Source organism: Oncorhynchus tshawytscha, linkage group LG28, assembly GCF_018296145.1.
Source record: "Oncorhynchus tshawytscha isolate Ot180627B linkage group LG28, Otsh_v2.0, whole genome shotgun sequence".
In the NCBI taxonomy this organism is placed as follows: Eukaryota; Metazoa; Chordata; class Actinopteri; order Salmoniformes; family Salmonidae; genus Oncorhynchus; species Oncorhynchus tshawytscha.
The window spans coordinates 8,680,867-8,701,593 of NC_056456.1; the positions used below are offsets into that span (position 1 = coordinate 8,680,867).

The 20,727-nt window shown below is 40.9% G+C and overlaps 1 protein-coding gene and 1 long non-coding RNA gene across 2 annotated transcripts; both read left to right on the forward strand.

The window, feature by feature from the left end:
• The first annotated feature begins 1,313 nt into the window (after positions 1 to 1,313).
• LOC112226600 lies at positions 1,314 to 8,202 on the forward strand. The gene is made up of 3 exons (XR_002949766.2): positions 1,314 to 1,375; positions 3,708 to 3,829; positions 7,730 to 8,202. It is a non-coding gene; the product is annotated as an uncharacterized LOC112226600 (long non-coding RNA).
• A 766-nt stretch (positions 8,203 to 8,968) lies between these two features.
• On the forward strand, positions 8,969 to 14,458 carry LOC112226601 (methyl-CpG-binding domain protein 3). The gene is made up of 7 exons (XM_024391038.2): positions 8,969 to 9,141; positions 11,029 to 11,191; positions 11,276 to 11,413; positions 11,872 to 11,962; positions 12,051 to 12,228; positions 12,871 to 13,029; positions 13,227 to 14,458. The coding sequence occupies exons 1-6, from the start codon at positions 9,128 to 9,130 to the stop codon at positions 13,022 to 13,024; spliced, it is 738 nt and encodes a 245-aa protein (XP_024246806.1). The 5' UTR covers positions 8,969 to 9,127; the 3' UTR covers positions 13,025 to 13,029; positions 13,227 to 14,458.
• Positions 14,459 to 20,727: the final 6,269 nt, after the last annotated feature.

The following is a 20,727-nucleotide window of genomic DNA, read 5'->3' on the forward strand; positions in this document are numbered from 1 at the left end:
TATACTTACAATTCTAACAGCTTTTTTGTTAGTAGAGCATTTAACTGTCTTAAAATACAGTTCAATTTCTTTTTGTAGGGTACGAAAATGTGGTTTTCTGTTTGTAAATTTACATTTGTGTATATGAAATTTGGCCAAAAGAATAATGAAATGAATTACATAAAAATGTTTCCGCTTATTTCTATTGTATGTAAAGAATCCAAGCAGTATATCTCTCCACAATAGTTTAAAATCTTCATAAATGTGTTCAATTATAAACCTACTGATGTCTTGCCACAGTTTTTTTTACATGCATACAAAGCCAAAAAAGATGCAAAACTGTTTCTGGATGGTCTACAAAAGGAGCCATTTGAGTTGATGTTTTCCTTAAACTTCTTCATATAGTGGTTGGCAGGATAATATTTATGAATAATTTTAAAGGAAACTTCCTTCATTTTGTTAACAAGTAGGTTTGTGTGTGGCAACATCCAAACTTTTTTCCAACAGATATTATCAATAAATCCATTCCAATAAGGCATGACAACATCCTGCTGAAACAAGGATCGTATCGCTCTGTTGTTGAATGGACCAAAAGAGAAACAAATCTTTCCTACTGATGAGTCAACAAGGTCAATAGAAAGTAGGCTCTGAGGGTCAGGTCTTGACACGTTCCTGAATAGCAACACCTGAGGGAATGGCATCTAAAACAATTGCAAAATCTTTAGGTGTTACAGGGACAGTGTAAAGTGATAAGAATTCTTTATAACTGAGTAAAAGACCCTCTGCATTTACCAGTTGGCTCACCAATAGGATATTATTTCGGAACCAATATTCTAAAAACAGAGAGGTATTTTTATACAATATATCCCAATTATTCCATATATAATATCTGTGTGGAGAAAAATTGTATTTATAAATTAAGGACCATGACATGAAAACCTGCCGATGAAAAGCAGAAAGTTTCACTGGAATTTTGTCAATATTATAATTGCAAAACAACATGAAGCTACAAAGAAAACTAATGGGACTGTAGCGACTGTGTTGACCTCAAAATCGAGGGTGTGAACTAGGTTTCTATTCAAGCGTTGATCGACATGGTAATGGCTCTATAGTATTGGAGAAAAGTTGAAAAGACGGACCCTCCGTTACATCTTAACGTGTCATGTCGTAACGTACAGCACGCATAAAGCAACTATTTATGTATTACAACCTCTCTCCACCAGGTGTAGCACTTCTATCATCCTTTAAAAACAAGAAATGTACCGAGACAGGGTACCTAGTCATTTTTTGCGTCATCATTGCATGCGATCATCATTCTCAAAGCCGCTGTTTACTTCTAAGATCACTTTTAGCACCGCCCTAAACAGATTCAAATTCAACACAAACCTTCAAATAGGTAAGTAATGACACATTATATAAACTCTTTATAGTGTTTTATTTACATTTTAGAGGTGATAAGTTGGACAGATCGAGTGAAAAAAAGCAGTTTTCCCACACGACATCTCTCCTTCTCACTATCACACATTAGTTTCGCTTCCCCACCCGCCATTTTTTTAAAGACCCGACGGGCTCATTGCCTGCTTGAATTATGCAGAAACGGGTAGCGTTTAGGTCATGTAATTGATTCTGTTGGAAAGAGGAGAAATTGTGCTTTACAATGGTATTGACATTACAGTTGATCTGGAAGTATTACGTTTTTGGGGCACTAAAATGAGGGCAATTGTACGGACCAAGGCGATGTACGAGTTTATGTTAGCCTAACCTAGCCTGTTAACGTTAGTTAGCTACTACTAGTGGATATAATTTTAGCTAAAAGTCATCTATAGAGATTTGAAACAATTTGCTACCATGTCTAAGAGACTAAAACTATCAGGAAGCGAATATTTAAAAAACAATGAGAAAGGAGTCACAATCTTTAAACCAAAGAAATTCGGGGTGAAATGTATAAGTGTGCAGCAATGTCCATCAGCCGGTGTGGAGAATGACAAGCCCTACGTGGACAGGCCATTCATTCGCCGAGAACGACGAGCCCCTGTTCGCTGATTCTAGCAGCGAAGAGGGCAAACCGGAGGAGTCAGAGCCATGCACTACCACCGATGATGACAGCTCTCTGGCCTGACAAGAACAGGTGGTCGCACCAGGCCTAGCAACACCTCTAAACAATGCCAGCGAAGACCCGACTATATTGAACCCAGACTCAGATTCGTCGTTCCCCGTCCCGGATGACAGTCGTGGTGCTGCTGCTAAATCCGACTCCCAGACAAAAAAACATAAAAGATCCCGGTGAGTGGCCAAAATATATGAATGGATCTTTACGGGATATGTTAGTGCAGGCTGGGCCACATCAGGATAAGGAGGGGAATTTCACAAGAGATGAGGGGCAACGAAAGTTTTCGGTGGCCCACTACAATAGGAGGATGGCGAACGGGGAGAGAGTGGAGAGACCAAGGCTTGTCTATTCCAAGCAAAAACGATGCAGCCTTCTGTTTCTGCTGCAAACTTTTTTCACAGTGTAAATCTGCGCTGGTCAGGGATGGAACCAGGGACTGGAAGAATCAGTGTCACCTCCTCAGCTCGCATGAGAAGTCACATGACCACCTAGATAGTTTCCAGAGGTGGAAGGAGCTGGAGATCTGGTTTGGTGTTTTAGCAAACTCAGATGATTTGATTTCAGGACCATGGACAGCTACCAAGCTAAAAACAAATCGCTGACTTGCAACGCAGCACCACAGCAGAGGAAAGAGGCCACTCTAGGTGGAGACGAAATAAATAAATGCTGATGTTGGACAATCGAATTCGATATGTAAATAAACAAAATTCTTTAAGGCATAGGCATAAAGCTTATTTTACACTGCTCCAGCAAACGAGGGCCGCCATGCATTTATGGAAGCACTCCTTTCCAAAGCTCAAATGATCTTACTCTGTTTTACAGTTCTATAGGAATATTTAAATATGTTATATAAAAGTGTTATTTTTATTGTAATTGTAACATTTATGGGGTCGTGCCATGTGTGATAACAGGTGGGATATTATTTAATAAGAAACTCGTTTTCCTACTATAGGTAGTAGGTTGCATAGTGATAGCAACAATGTAACTCGCTGATGCAGGGGTTAAAGTAAAATTCCCTTCTGCCTGGTAAGGGACCTCCTGTATGTGCATGCATCCATCAAAAATGTTTATGGGCATAAACATAGAATTACATAGATAATTGGAGCTTATTTCTTCATCTTCCAAAAAATAACTGGTAAGCCTCCCTGTTTGACAGAAACAATTATCCTATCCATAGATGTCGGTATAGCCAAATTCTCCAATATTGTCCCATGCACTATTTAAATACCTCCATGTCTGAGAACGGCTTGGTGTGTTTGACTAAAACCAGGGCTTGAATTGAGTGAGTGTATCACATACCCTTTGAAAGGGCAAAAATTACATCTTTTGTTCGCTTTATATTTTGAAATAAATACATAAAACGTATCCAGGTTATATCAAGAGTTCTATAACCATGCTTAACTCGGTGATACCTTATGGTAGGAACAAGCTCTAAAATGCCAGTGAAAGACGTGACTCCGATGCATTGATTCCTATGCATTGATTCCTCACTATGACAATCTGATGTTCAACTGCAGCCAATAATATTCGAGGATATTTTCTATTTTGAAATGACTTTGCTATTCTGTCCCTATTAATTGAGCTTTTCTCTTTATGAAAATATTTTTGTTTCGCCTAGGGTGGAAGAACGTCCAGGACCGGCCCTGCATGTGCAACATGCACCCACTGTTACAGCCTGTTAGAGTTAGCCGCAGGCGGACGACAATATCCACTGTCATGGTACGGATGAAGCCTGAGCTGGTATGTGAAGCTAACTAGCTGGCTAGCTTTAGAAAACCCTGAGTAGATCGAGCTTGTTTCATAGTACACCACTCTGCTGAAGACAACCAGCTATTTTGATTTAGTGGTCACCAAAACAGAAATAGAAATGCAACCCTTATGTGTCAATCACTCATATCGATTTCATGTTGAAATCAATAGAAAGAACACTACTGAAAAACTACATGGAATCTGGGAATACTATGTATATCACTGGTTAGAGGACAACTTGTAGGACAACCTGTAGAAGACAGAGGGTTACATTTTGGATTGTTGCATTTTGTTTCAAGTGGGTCGCCAACATGGAAAGGTAAACACAACACTATTTTGATAATCACTCATATCGATATCAACTTAAAAGCTATAGAGCGGGAGCAAACGTTTGGGTGATATGCACTGTTTAACTAACACTATTTAAAGGCTACACTGAATCTGATAGAATTTTTATGTCACTTGCTTGAGGAGAATTAGCTGAAGACCGCCATCTAAATTCTAGAATGGCAGATTGAAGCAATCGATTTTGTCATCATGATTACCAAACTTTTATACTAACCACTAATCTGAGATAAAAGGATGTGTGATTGCCCTGAAGTCAATGTGGCTCTAGAAAGATCTCTCATAATGACTAAGCAGCAGCCCAGGCTTGCATTCGCCCTCTACTATTAACGAACACAGATTGTCAATGTGACTCAACAATAACCTGTTAGCTCACTGGACTAAAGATATGGCACTAGATCAGTCTGAGCGCGAACAAGTCTGCAGAGCATAGTTCACCGATCTACCTCTGTTTGGAAGTTACCTTCGAACGCAACATTGATGGCAATGATGGGATAATGGGAAATAATGTAGTCTCCCTGTATGATACTCATCGTCAGCACCTAACTAGGGTTGGGTGCTATCTAGCCCTGACGTTCTGACGTCCCTTGGAAAACATTGTTGTGTTCATTTGTATTGACGAAACCACATACGTTCGCTGCCTGTCTCAAATGGCGTGTTCCATATACCTCTGGGAATTAGAGACAAAATATCCAAAGGAATGTGTTATTAAAACGGACTTTAAAAACGTGGGTCTGCTGCAGGTGCCTGACGTATCACTTGCTCTCTGCTTTACCTTATGTCAAAATAAGTCCTGCACATGTGGCATATGTACAGAAGCAAGTGATAACTTTTATTTTGACGAATTTGGAAAGTCTGTTTAATAATATGTTCCTTTGAATATTTTGTTACAAATTCCGAGCGGTATAAGAAACAAACTCCCTAACAATCGGCAGAGTAATATCTCCGACACTGAATAGTGTCGGCAGTCAGTCTCTTTTGTTTTCACACAACAGTTTAATAATATTTACATACTGCTTTAATCATCTCATATGTATATACTGTATTCTATTCCACTGTACTTGGTCAATGCCACTCCGACATTGCTTGTCCTAATATTTATACATTAATTCCATTATTTTACTTTTAGATTTGTGTATGGTTGTGAATTGTTAGATTATACTGCACTCTTGGAGCTAGGAACACAAGCATTTCGCTGCACCCGTAAAAACATCTGCAAAATATGTGTATGTGACCAATACAATTTGATTTGAACAGACCTTGAGGTCGTCAGACACGTAGCCATGTTAAAATACTCCAAACCATAAGGTGGCAGTAGCGTTGCACGGCAATTGCATGTCTGTGTGTTGTTTAGTTCATGGTCTAGATTCCAATGTTAGCTAGCTCCGCTGTTGTTGTTATTTTGTAGAAAGCCGTTGTTGATACTATCCAGATGGCCACAGCTAGATAACTACATAGTAAGATGACGAAGAAGCACTTTAATTCGATCTCCATAATTCCACTACCAGCCCATCGCTAGCTAGCTAACATTAGCATATTCGCTAGCTAGCTAACATTAGCATATTCGCTAGCTAGCACAACATAGCTAGTTGGCTAAGGACAATTGCTCCCGAGTGGCGCAGGCACTCGTGTCAGTGCTAGAGGCGTCACTACGGACACCCTGGTTCGAATCCAGGCTGTATCACAACTAGCCGTGATTGGGAGTTCCATAAGGGCGGCGCACAATTGGCCTAGCGTCGCCCGTTTTTGGCCGGTGTAGGCCGTCATTGTAAATAAGAATTTGTTCTTAACTGACTTGCCTAGTTAAATAAAGGTACAATTTAAAAAATGCACCAACTCGGCAGCTGTTTCATGGAAAGCAATACATTGTGATTTAATTATGTCATTACTAGCTACAGTGGTTAGCTTCCTTGGAAGTATTTATTGTGCATTGCGTCTGTGCACTTAGCTACTTACTATCCCATATTGCATATGAAGTGTGAATGGCTCATGACATTTAACCGTGTATGTATGGAGAATGTCATTTTTTCAATTTTTGTTGTCACTCCTGTTGGCTCCCCACGTGGGGGTTCATGCTCTCTGGTTGGCTCAAAGTCAAGTCATTGTCCACTGACGAGCATTGAGATTCTGACAAGTAGATAAGACAGGATTGTCGCTATGGGGTCTACACGTAGCAGGTACAGCATTTGTTCTAGCAGACAAAACGGCCTCCCACTGTGATAAGTATCAAGCAGCAGTCTGTCGTTAGTGAGATTATCAGTGTGTTTCATGCTGAAATTCAAATGGAATTTTATTCAACATTCGTGAAACACAGTGCACGTGAAGCTAGCTGGAAGGTTTTCGGCAAAGGATTTCTGTGCTCGGATAATGTCCAAGAGGGATAGCATCTGTGCATCGCGACTAGGTGGTATCCCAAATCTTTCACTTTTTTTGCTCCCTGATTTCATACCCGAATATGCGGTATACTTTATACAATGTGAAATCGCCACAGTAAGTTCTCAGATCTTCACAATATATTGGGTTTAGGGGTCGATTTGGGGACCAGTGTTTCCGCTGCAGTCATTTAGCCACGCAAAAATTATTGCCGCCACGCCCTAAAAACATGGACCCTGGAATAATAACAGTTCACATTTACTAATGAATAGAATAATCCGACAACCCCATAGTAGAGTAGTTTATCTATTTACCTATCCGGCTTGTGTGTTGGATATGAGAAATATTCCTCTCAATGCACAACAATTCTTAATGCAATCTCGAGAAAACAGCAGTTTTTTAATAGCCTTTGTTAAAAAGATAGGGATCTGCACCATTTTAAAGTGTTTAACAGTGTCATGGTTAAGGAGAGGGGAGAGTGGGGCTAAATGTAACACGGTACCCTGGGGTAAAACGCCACCCTACCTACAAAATATTTCTGGGGGACTTAAAAAATGGTGAGACTGATTACATTTTTAGTTGAGCAAGAGTAGTGGCAACCAGGGAAAGTGTTTGGAAGAATTGTGGTTTCTGTGAGAAGTACAGGCAAGGGACATGTTACCCTGGCTGGCGGCATACTACCAAGTTACCCTAACAGGTAGGCCAAATTTATATTCACTGTGTTTATGCAAGTTTTTTGGGACATAAAATATATCAATAGGATGCTAACAAGTTAAAATATCACATTTAGCTAATGATTGGCCCAATAGGGTAAATGCAGATGAGCAACCCCATGGTTTAGCCTATTTATTTGTAGCCACTATTCTGCTGCATCATCAGTTGGGCTACAGTTGATAATGCATCTGGCTAATAGCATACCTGATAATATGGACCATGCATAGGCTATATGCATTGTACAAAATGTTAAAATATGTATGTTATTGGGCTCATTTCAGTTGGTGGAAATGACATTTTAGAATTTTATTTCCATTCATTTTGGAGTAGAATATCCTTTTTAAAATGTCAGCAGAACTGAGCTTCTCAAATATAAATTCTCACCTTTGACTCCCCTTCACCCCCCCCACACACACACACACACACACACTGTCTGAAATCAATTATGTTTGCCTGTAGGTCAGACTGTGCTGTCATAGACAGGCCAAGAGAAATGGGGACAGTGTGACCAGAGCTGCAGATGTCATCAGACAACTCCACACCAGGGCAATGACAAGAGAAACAACATGCTTTCACCTTTTTCAATAAACTTAACTGGACTTTTCATCCTGATCTTTGACATATTTTTTTGAATAACTGTTGTGCATTTTATGTATTTTGGGGGGAATTGCTCAGCCAAGAAATCAGGTGGAGAAATGGGAAATGCATGCATGAGAAATTAACATTTCTCTTATATACCATTGTTATTCCTTTGTTAGTTTGAAGTCTGATTTATGTTATTTTTAAAGTAAAACTTTTCGCCTTTTCATGGTCCGTTTTCAATAATGGCTGCTGTGACTACTGCTAGTTAAACATGAGGATGAAAACGTCAGTTTTCTGGGGAATTTACGTATGTCCCCATTACCAGTAAAACATAATCAAAAACCTATTTATTTCACTTGCTGTGCTGTTTCGTTGTTCAGTTGTTTCATTCTCAACCAGGATTTCATCATACATGTCAAGCAGTGAAGTTTCAGCTCTGTCTGTCTGTGGTCTCTTCCTCGGTGCGCACTGTCATATAGCTAATATCGTCCGTTTCGATATGCATCCCTAGAAACAAGCAATATTTCAATCTTCTTGACGGAGTAGTGTGGATAAAGGTACAATTTGGAGGACAGTGGCATATCGCATCCCTGCATTGAGGTATGTTTTCCGACCCATGTGTCGCACCGGCTCCACAGTGTCTTATTGTAACCATGATTGCGTTCAGACGAAAGTGTCAACAATCGTAAAGGTAGGGTCGGTATCTTCTGGCAAACCTGACATGATGGATAGTTGTTTTCTGGAAAAAGTTGGTATTGGGTTATTTCATCCAGCTTGGTTGATTTTTTTATATTTTATTATTGTTTTAATTGTAATGTAAAGTGTTCTTCCTGTTGTGAGACAATGTTTGTACTCCGGGCACCATTGGGAATGCGACCCTGGTCTCAATTGGGCTATCCTGAATAAATGCAAGTTTTAGTGTTTAGTATGAAATCTAAATACTTTTGTACAAACATACAGCTAAACTGATGAGAAAAAGACTAGCAAATGTAGCTAGATTAAACAACATTAAAACACTCAACCGATCCCAACAAAGACAGGACTTCAGTTGGGACTAGTTTGTGGACCAGCGGATGACTTGCTGTCCACTTTATGTAACAGTGGTCTAGCGTTGCGGAGTGATCTTCTGAGTGTCTTGACAAGAGAAAGCAGGGAGGACAGCTGACATCGAAAAGGAAAGCAGATCCACATCAAAAAAATTATAGCCAAATATTTAAAAACCCCATGCAGATTCCCGAATCAACATAAATCGAGCAATCATAACCTGCAAGAAGCATGGAGAGGAAAAGGTGGGGTTGTACGACTTGCTCGAATGAGTTGTAAGGACAAGTAGCTAAGTAAAAGACGGTAGCTAGCTAATGTTAGCTGGTCTGCAGTAGAGAAAGCATGTCTCTAGCTAGCTAACATCGATTCTCGATGGAGTAGCCGAGACGTTAGCTAGCCACTAAAGTAAAACATTACCCACTTAGGTAACTGTGTACCAAAATTGCAAATGATCAGTGTCTACAGATTACGTCAAATTTGATAAGTAACCATTAGACAGCGAACGATAAGTCATTGATTGCTAACGTTAGCTTGCTAGCAAACGTCAGCTCCCCGCACATTTGACAACAAATTAGCAAGTAACGTTAGCATCAATAGCTTTCTGTTACAAGTCTTTGTTTAGATTTGTGTAAATTGATTCTGATTATGTGGACGTTGTACTACATTATTGTGGGTGCAGTGCAGCGGGTTACCCACGGCAGTAGCTAACTAACTTTCATTGTTTACTACTATGCAGGGGTGAAAGTAAGGCGGTCAGGTGCGGCGTCCCGGCAAAATAAATAGTGGGGGTACGCCGTACCGGTAAAACGTGAGCCTATCACAAGTAATACATGCCCAAACAACTATAGGCTATTACACAATTATTTAACAATTCTGCATGTCAGCCCCGTGAGCATTTTCGAATTGACTGGAAACTGGGTGTTATTACTGTCCATATTGCGTTGTGGTTTGAGGAGAACGCTTATATTCAGTCAAGGCCGTGATGAGTGGCGGACAAGGCTGAAATTAGTGGCCGAGACCGAGGCGTGCGAGGACAACAGTGAATGCGTCAATTCAGACTACAAGTGTAAGCCTAATGACAATCGCAGAATGGCATTACAATACACGTAGGTGTTTTGTAACAGATGTCTCTTCCGCTGGTGCACAGTTGGTTTGGATGCTGAAATTATTTTGTGAGCGGACTAATGTGCGCGGGTAGCCTACAGGAGCGCATTTGTTAAGTGATTGTTTGGCAATCAGATGAAAACATCTGGCTGGTTGTGTTTATGCCACATTAAAAGGCATAGGTGGCGTGACCATAATGCTAGTTGAAGCTAAGCCTTCCCTAAAGTGAATTGAATTAAATTGGCAAAATTATATAGCCTAATTAGCTTCTATCTATACCGAAATAAATCAAATCATTCAAAATAGGCTACTACACCAGAAAGCATGATTTGGCCACAGAGGATCATTAGCGTCTTTGAAAAAACGCTGTGGATTGTTTTAAATTGCATAGCCTACAGTCGGATAGATGATTGTTGAGTTGCGGAGACCTAGCCAGGCATATCGCAATATTAAAAATCACAATCGCGGAAAAACCGGTTAGAAAGCAAATGGATATTGCTGTAAAGAGATGCCAATAAAAGACCCCAATCTGTCTCTTAGGTGTCAAAACTCTTAAAACTTAATTGAGCAAACAGTAGCCTATTTTATTGGCACCAGGAGAGAACATCGGCCATATCCCTGGTGAGTGCGTATTCACTGTCTTTGTCATTGGGTTTCTTTTAGATAGTAATTTCCCCCTCCAGGTTAGATGGATGTTGAATTATATTTCGTAGGCCAATTATGAGTCAGACATAGTTTTTATTGATATTTTTTGGCAGAGTAGGCTACCCTGTACATTTTTGTAGCATTAAAGAAAAATGTGCAGGCACTTTGTGTCCCATACCAGTAAGAAATTAAATCTACTTTCACTCCTGCTACTATGTTTGCTTTGCAGGCTGAGGTTTGTGAATTAGGCCCATTTGTAGTCTTGTCAGTGCAACACCACTGACCTCCACAATAGGTTTATGCCTCTTGTACCTGCAGGTTTGTGCCTCAATTCATTGCCTATGATTTTTTTCTCCTGATGGCCTGTTTTCCTGCCCCTTTAGTGACCCTGGAAAGAGATTCCTCAGCAAGCCCCAGCTAGCTCGTTACCTGGGCAACACCATGGAGGTGCACGCCATTGACCCCCGTGCAGGAAGGATGCTAACGAACAAACTGCACAGGAACAGGCACAAGCATCGCTATGACAACAACAACCATCAGATCAAGGTGAGGGAGTTTGAGTCCAGGATCATGTGTAATCTGTTTGAACATTGAACTATGATCCCTTACCTGTTTCTGTCTGTGTTGAAGGTTAAGCCGGACCTGAACACGACCCTACCAGTCCGACAGACAGCATCCATCTTTAAACAGCCGGTCACCAAGGTTACCAATCACCCTAGCAACAAAGTGAAGACGGACCCCCACAAGGCTGTCGACCAACCAAGACAGGTGAGTCCAACGATGCTCTGCGCTTATTGTTTGTCATTTATTGATACCGTAATGTTATTTATTTCATTGCTGCCATATGGTTGGTAGATGAAGTCATCTGCTCTGGCCTAGTCTTTGAAAACGTATGGTTGCAAATTGGGATGAGTCACTCGATTTATCAAGCTGACTTAAATGTCTAATGCAGCTGTTTTTATCTCAATATCAAATAATTTCTGGGTAACAATTAAGTACCTTACTGTGATTGTTTTCAATTCAAATAGTCAAAAGAAACAGAGTAATTTCTCAAGAAAGAATTTTGCTAGGAGTGGTCTGAGTGAGAGGCCTCATTGGACGAGCATAATGGGAGGGCTATGTAACCTGAACTAGCTGTTAGAGGTTTTCCATAAATTATGAAGCACATCATTATGTGATGCGTTTAAATTCAAATGGTGAGCTGTTTACCCACTGTTTGTCCTCAGCTGTTTTGGGAGAGGAAGCTGAGTGGTCTGAGTGCGTTTGACATTGCAGAGGAGCTGGTCAAGACCATGGACCTTCCCAAGGGCCTACAGGGTAAGTACACACAGCAGAGAGTACTTGAGACTCATATACACATAAAACCAATGTTTTGGGATATCTGACTCTGTGAATCTCCCCCCAGGTGTTGGGCCTGTGTGTTCAGACAAGACCCTGCTCTCTGCCATTGCCAGCGCCCTGCACACCAGCCCCACACCCGTCACTGGTCAGCTGACCGCTGCCGTGGAGAAGAACCCTGGGGTGTGGCTCAACACCACCCAGCCACTCTGCAAGGCCTTCATGGTTACCGATGACGACATCAGGTAAAGTACACACACAACTCAGTGGTCTGGCTCAACAACACCCAGCTACTGTTGGGCCTTGTTGTTAAAGGGATAGTTCACCCAAATCACAAAATGACACATTGATTACTTACCGGGTAAGGAAACCAATGGACAAGGTATGACAGCAATTCATGCTTTGGTTTAGTTTGCTGGCACTGTTTCCACATGCTAACGTTTTAGCATTAGTGACACAAATCCCAGTCATGGGACCGATATTAGCATTTTTTTACGCATCATGTCCAAATCATCCGAAATAATCTCTTGATTGTGAAGCTCAACATTGTCGCTTATAGATGATTTTAAAATGTGTGAAAAATGTGCCAATACATTTTAGATGATTTCGGATGATTTGGACATAGTGCTCAAAAAATGCTAATATCGGTCCCGTGATTGGGATTTGTGCCACTACTGCTAAAACGTTAACATGTGGAAACTGTTCCAGGCAAACTAAACCAAAGCATTGGATTGCTGTCATACTTTATCCATAGACTGCTTACAGGGTAAGGAAACCAATATGCCATTTTGTAATTTGGATAAGTATCCCTTTAAGCCTGCCACGAGGACTGTCATCCTTCCATTGCTCCCTAACCCCTCTCCTCTCTCTCCCTCTGGTGTATATAGGAAGCAAGAGGACCTGGTCCACAGTGTGAGGAGGAGGCTGGAGGAAGCTCTGATGGCGGACATGTTGGCTCACATAGAGGCCTCCACCAATGAGGCAGACACAGACGCTCTGAAGGAGGAGCAAGCCGAGCAGGATGACAAGGAGGACGTATAGCAGAGGTAGAAATGAAATAGCTAGTTACTTTACCTTTTAAGAAATGGCCTAGGTGTGGGTTTGTTAGTAATACTTTGTAACGAGATAACCAGGGTAGCTAAAGTCCAGAATTTAAACGTTTACATAATTCTGTGATTACCGGTAGCACCACAGACAAAAAAAACTATTGATTTACTTGCGATCATTTTTCTCTCACCTACAGGGTTGGTGATTGCGACAGAGAGCTGCCTGGAGCACAGTATTCTACCCATACACACACCAATACACATACAGGACATTCACCAGGTTCTGACTAGCATCTGTCAACATGAAGGACCCTCTCTCTCGTCTACGTCTCTCTGAATTGTTGTTGACCGTCTTCAAGACAATCTAAATATATTTTTGACCAATTTAAATGTAATTTTGAATATTTTTTTTAAGCTCTTAGACGAGGCTTTGACGTTCAGAGTTCAATTCACTCATTTTTACCCTCACTAATTGTATGGAATGTGGAGAAGTATGTATGGTGCTTTAGGCAATATAGTCTTGCCCTCTTGTGAAGACAAGTTTAAGGTTAAAACACAGTGTGTGTGTGTGTGTGCGTGAGAGAGAGAGAAGTGTGTTTTTGGGAGGGGGAGAGAGTGTGATTGTGGGGCACCACTCTGCCCATTCCAATTTTCCATATGGTACCACTCAGTATCCTTTGCCCAAGTGGAGAATTAGTGAGTGGTTAGAGGGGTGCATATTGGGCAAGGGACCACATGCTGTAAGATGACGGTTGGAGGCTCAAAATGGACTTTACAAAAGACTACCTGTTTCAGAAGTCAGTCATAGATAAGCATGCATCATGATCTATTATGGCTCTTGTTATCTCTAACTAATAATTGGATTCTGTGTTCTCCAAACTGTCTTCTGGACGGTCATGAAGAGTGGTGCTCTGCACAGAGGTTGAACAGGCTCTCATGTCTCAAACTCTCCCGTAAGTTCAAAATGGTGCTAATTTAGTCTGTTCTCATCTTTCTAGATGTATTTGCTTTCATGTTACATTGATGATCTGTCAATAGGTGCGATGGCTGACGTAGACGGCTACTCTGAAATAGTTGCCTATTTGGGATTTTGTATTTTTTGTTGTTGAAATCGTTGCTGTGTGGCAAGTCACAATTATGCCATAGTTATTTAACGTTGGTTGTTTTTAGTAGGTTTTAAATGCTGACATTTTTCCCTAAACTTGTTCTTGATTTGAGTTCTGAATGGGAAGATCATTCACTGTCAGAATGATCCCTCCATGAAATGTTTTTGTTCAGATTATGCTTTATAGTTAAAAAAAACAACCTTTGTTTCCATAGAGGGATTTGTTACCATTTTCTCTTGAAATTTGAGGTCAAACATCAAGCAATTAATTCTGGATGATTATTTTTTTTCATATAACTAAAATAAATGCTAACTCTTTTGTAATTTGTGTATTGTGTTCTTTTAGACCAGGGGTATTCAACTCTTACCTTATGAGGTCCAGAGTCTGCTGGATTGCTGTTCTACCTGATTATTAATTGCACCCACCTGATGTCCCAGGTCTAAATCAGTCTGTTATTAGGGGGGGGACAATGGAAAATGCAGTGGGACTGGCTTTGAGGTCCAGAATTGAGTTTGAAGGTTTTAGACACTTGGCTTGTGAGAGCAGTGGACGACCTGGAGAAGATTCATCACTAGACTTGTCTGGTTTTGTAGGCCACCAAGCCAGTCTCGAAGTCAGGGATGGGCAACTGGCGGTCCCCCTTTTTTAGGCCTGTGGATCAATTTCCACAAACAAAACAAAAACACTTTATTTAGGAATTCTGTAGGGGTCTCAATTTACTGTTGAAAGTTAGAATAGTAGAATACACAAGGAGAAATTTGGTTGTGGATCAACAGTTTTTCCTCTAAAGTTGGTCACTGACAGTCACCAATAACATTTTTTAGATTGGTAAATTAGTCTAGCCAGCTATGTAAACTTGCATCAATCATGGTTAGTCACTCATTAAAAACTTCAAACATTTATCTCTGCCCCATGGCAAAATGAGTAGAATTAAATGACACTGAACAAAAATATAAATGCAATAATTATGCAGATTTTACTGAGTTATAGTTCATATAAGGAAATCGGTCAATGGAAATGCATGTATTAGGACCCTAACCTATGGATTTCACTTGACTGGACAGGGGAGCAGCCTTGGAGGGCATAAGCCCACCCACTTGGCAGCCAGGTCCGCCAACTGGGTAGCCAGGCCCAGGCAATCCGAATGAGTTTTTCCCCACAATAGGGCTACTCCTCAGCCCCCCCCCCTGGTTGTAAGGCTGGTTGGACGTACTAACAAATTCTCTAAAACAACGTTGGAGGCAGCTTATGGTGCAGAAATTAACAGTGAATTCTCTGGCAACAGCTCTGGTGGACATTCCTGCAGTCAGCATGCCAATTGTACACTCCCTCAAAACATGAGAAAACATCTCTGGCGTTGTGTGAAAATTAAAGTGGCCTTTAATTGTCCCCAACACATTTTTATTTTATTTTTTCTCTTAAATATATTTCACTGTGACCTGCTGCTGACTGTCAGGCAGTGAGGCAGGCTGTTGCTGAGTGAGTGAGTGGTGGGGAGAGCCAAAGGGGTGTGTGTGTTGAGATAGCACTATAGTTATTGGCTGAGTCACTTGATATAGAGGAGAGAGAGCAGCATGCATGCACTTTGTAGGTAGGCTATTTAGATTGTCATTATGGAGAACTATTTCCAACCCTTCTTCCATAAAACATATTAATACGCTAGAACTGATACACAATCATTATAAACTGGGTGGTTTGAGCCCTAAATGCTAATTGGCTGACAGCCGTGCTGTATGACAAAACATTTATTTTAACTCTAATTACGTTGTTAACCAGCTTATAAGGTACCTCGGGGGTTTGTGATATATGGCCAATATACCACGGCTAAGGGCTGTATCCAGGCACTCTGCGTTGCATTGTGCATATATTCTAATTTTGACTGGGTAAAGAAAATGGTATCAAGCGAAGTGCTTTATGCATGCTCATTATCATTTATACATGTTTCCTCCACTCCAATTTTATACAATTTCCTTTTTGTTCCAGTTTTAGATATTATTGTTGTCCATTCAGAACATTCATCTTCACCAAATTTACTTGACGCGCTGCTCAATTCGAACTCAGCATCCACTTCCGCCATCTTCTCCTAATCCCGCTCTGTTGTTCTCTACCGCCAACAGGTAAAAATAGTGCCAATCAGGGTTGCCAGGTCAAGTGAAATGTATAGCCCTATGACCACTCGAGAGGAGTTGCCATATTTATACAATAAACAATTTTTCAATGACGTTATCGAGCCAATTGGGAAGGAATATCTCAGTAACTTGTAATGACGTTGGAAGCAAAATTAGGGTTTCCTCAAAATAATAACAATTGCATGCTATGACATTGAATTATTAAGGAATATGAATATGTGGCAAGAGAAAATATAATTTACCCTTATTAAACACGCCAGATCATTGTCCATCAATGGATGGCGATTTAACTCGTTTGACTGCAATAAGGCACAAGGGGGATGACACAAGGGCCAATATACCACAGCTAAGGGCTGCTCTTAAGCACGACGCAACGCAGAGTGCCTGGTTACAGCCGTGGTATATTGGCCATATTCCACGAACCCCCAGGGGTGCCTTATTGCTATTATAAACTGGTTACCAACGTAATTAAAACAGTAAAAAGTAATGTTTTGTCATACCTGTGGTATATCATCTGATATACCATGGCTTTCAGCCAATCAGCATTCAGGGCTCAAACCAGGTTTATAATTGTAAATATATTACATTTGCGCATGTGCATAACTAGATAAATCCGACAGGAGAGTTTGAGAGGATCTCGAAATCTCTGAGCAACAAACACTTGGATGAAAATAAAAAAACTAATGTTAGGCTATTTTCTGGCAATTATGCTGTTATTATGTGCCAGATGTTAAGATTACAAACCGTTATAAATGGCCCATTTGTGAGATTGACTTTCCATTTCAATAGGCATAGGCTACAGACTCAAATCTGGGTTTATGATTGTAATTACATTTTGCCATAGTTTGCTTAGCTAAAGGCAGGAGTTTATAGCCCCTGATAGACCTACATCTAATTTCAGTGTACAGTAGCCTAGACAAGATGTAGGCAAGATATGAACGATTTAGCAGCTTGCTTAGTTCAAATTAACAGAATAATTTATTCAACATGAATAACGAGGCGATTTTGAAATAAGAAAGTGCTTGTGTTTCCCAATAGCCTGCTGGAATAGGCGACTGAGGATGGGGTTATAATTTCAATCACTGAATTAAATATACATAATATGTCTATGAACTGAATATGCTTGTCAACGACAGCTAGTGAAGCTGGTTGAGAGAATGCACTAATCCATCACATTTTCTCACAGTAAAGTGTAACCTGTGTGTTTGCTTGTTTACGTCTGTCTCCTACCCTGTTCCATTTAACTCTGCTCCTGTTCTCCAGGACCTAGGGGTTCTGCCCAACACCCAGACGTAGATCCACCTCATTACCAACCACCCTCCAACTTTTCATTACATCATCTACAGCTACTGTTATTGTCATGTTGTCATTATCTGCTAAAAAAGTGTTCTTGCTCTATCATAGTGGGCACTTAAATATGTGAGATACAGAGATTAACGAAAAACTCTAGCACTGCAAACACTCAGAAGAAAAAGTGCAGCAGTGCCTGGACTTTGCAATCTCCCTCTTCTAGTCCTCCTTCTGAGATTGGCTGCCCGTTGAGAACAAGTGACAAACAGAACCTCCCACCCACACAGCAACCACCTCCATATTACACACCAGAATTCAGTATTTAAGTCTATGATTGCCATGTGAGTGTACAAAAAAATCTGTGAAAATAAATTAATGACACAGCTCTATTAAAACAATATCAACATTTATATATTAAAATCTTAAATATTGCCAGGTTGGTTTTCACAGCTGTTTCACAAGGTGTTAATTATTCTAAATTGTAAGGTATCCTTTGATGGTATATATTAATTCCACATTATTAATTGTTGTATCCTAGGACCTACAAGTGATGTTCTGAAAGAGCTGCAAAATCTGGACCCCTACAATTCAGCCGGGCAAGACAATCTGGACCCTCTCTTTCTAAAATGATCTGCCGAAATTGTTGCAACCCCTATTACTAGCCTGTTCAACCTCTCTTTCATATCGTCTGAGATTCCCAAAGATTGGAAAGCTGCCACGGTCATCCCCCTCTTCAAAGGGGGTGACACTAGACCCAAACTGCTACAGGCCTATATCTATCCTACCCTGTCTTTCTAAGGTCTTCAAAAGCCAGGTTAACAAACAGATTACTGACCATTTCGAATCCCACCATGCCTTCTCCGCTATGCAATCTGGTTTCAGAGCTGGTCATGGATGCACCTCAGCCACGCTCAAGGTTCTAAACGACATCATAACCGCCATCTAATAAGAGACATTACTGTGCAGCCGCATTCATCGACCTGGCCAAGGCTTTCGACTCTGTCAATCACAACATTCTTATTGGCAGACTCGACAGCCTTGGTTTCTCAAATGATTGCCTCACCTGGTTTACCAACTATTTCTCTGATAGAGTTCAGTGTGTCAAATCGGAGGGCCTGTTGTCTGGAGCTCTGACAGTCTCTATGGGTGTGCCACAGGGTTCAATTCTCGGGCCGATTCTCTTTTCTGTATACATCAATGATGTTGCTCTTGCAACATTCTCTGATCCACCTCTACGCAGACAACACCATTCTGTATACTTCTGGCCCCTCCTTGGACACTGCGTTAACTAACCTCCAGACGAGGTTCAATGCCATACAACTCTCTTTCCGTGGCCTCCAACTGCTCTTAAACACAAGTAAAACTAAATGCATGCTATTCAATCGATCACTGCCCGCACCTGCTCGCCCGTCCAGCATCACTACTCTGGACGGCTCTGACTTAGAATACGTGGACAACTACAAATACCTGGGTGTCTGGTTAGACTGTAAACTCTCCTTCCAGACTCACATTAAGCATCTCCAATCCAAAATTAAATCTAGAATCGGCTTCCTATATCACAACAAAGCATCCTTCACTCATTCTGCCAAACATACCCTTGTAAAACTGACCATCCTACCGATCCTCGACTTCGGTGATGTCATCTATAAAATAGCCTCTAACACTCTACTCAACAAACTGGATGCAGTCTATCACAGTGCCATCCGTTTTGTCACCAAAGCCCCATACACTACCCACCATTATGACCTGTACGCTCTCGTTGGTTGGCCATCGCTTCATACTCATCGCCAAACCCACTGGTTACAGGTTATCTACAAGTCTCTGCTAGGTAAAGCCCCGCCTTATCTCAGCTCACTGGTCACCATAGCAGCACCCACTCGTACACACCCTCCAGTAGGCATATCTCACTGGTCACCCCCAAAGCCAATTCCTCCTTTGGTCGTCTTTCCTTCCAGTTCTCTGCTGCCCATGACTGGAACAAATTGCAAAATCTCTGAAGCCGGAGACTCACATCTCCCTCACTAGCTTTAAGCACCTGCTGTCAGAGCAGCTTACAGATCACTGCACCTGTACATAGGCCATCTGTAAACAGCCCATCTATCTACCTACCTCATCCCCATACTGGTATTTATTTATTTACTTGTCTCCTTTGCACCCCAGTATGTCTACCTGCACACTTCATCTTCTGCCGATCTACCATTCCAGTGTTTAATTGCTATATTGTAATTACTTCGCCACCATGGCCTATTTATTGCCTTAACTTACCTCATTTGCACTCACTGTATATAGACTTTTTGTTTTCTTTTGTTCTACTGTATTATTGACTGTATGTTTTGTTTATTCCATGTGTAACTCTGTGTTGTTGTATGTGTCGAATTGCTATGCTTTATCTTGGCCAGGTCGCAGTTGCAACTGAGAACTTGTTCTCAACTAGCCCACCTGGTTAAATAAAGGTGGAAAAAAAAAAAAAAGATAATTATATATATTCAACCACAAGGGTGTACTAATGAGCTATGTGAGATAGAAAAAAAGTTAATCATAATAGAGGATTACTGAAATTATATGATTTCAGTGTAGATAAGGGAAGGGCAGATTAAAATAAAAACATGACAGCCAGACAAGCCACTGTATGAATCAAACAGACTTGCATATGAATGGAGGGGAAATTAGTTGACTTTGATCTGTAGGGTAAGTAACAATGTGTCATGCAGATTACAGTTTTTTTTGTGCTATTCATGTTTTAATGTTAACAAGGTACCCAAAAATGATTTGAAGTAAGGTTTTCATTTTATTAGCAAAATGAAACTTGTTTAAACAGCGAAATTGTAGTGGAAATCAGCCTTGTTTGAATAGCAGGGATGAAAAGAATGTAATTGTAATGATCTCCAAAATTCTAATCATTAGGTCATCACACCGCTGACATTACCATGGACGCTAATAGTATATTGAAACCCATTGAGACGAAGGGGGGGACACTTTTTGGCTGGGGGACATTATTTGGCATGACAGGCCCCCAAACGGCTAGGGCCGGTTCTGACTGCATGTGTGGGCATGGAAGTGGGTAGGTTGTGGTCCCTCATGGTGAGCTAAGATTTTTCGTGGCTCCACCCTTATCAAAGTTGCCCATCCCTGCTCTAGGTCAATGTGAGAATCAGAAATGGATAGCAATCAAT

What these genes read in the sequence shown, in the direction of transcription:
- LOC112226601 (XM_024391038.2), top strand. An exon ending in CTGTCGACCAACCAAGACAG is followed by an intron (nt 11,414 to 11,871) that starts GTGAGTCCAACG and finishes GTTTGTCCTCAG; the next exon opens with CTGTTTTGGGAGAGGAAGCT. An exon ending in CCTTCCCAAGGGCCTACAGG is followed by an intron (nt 11,963 to 12,050) that starts GTAAGTACACAC and finishes ATCTCCCCCCAG; the next exon opens with GTGTTGGGCCTGTGTGTTCA.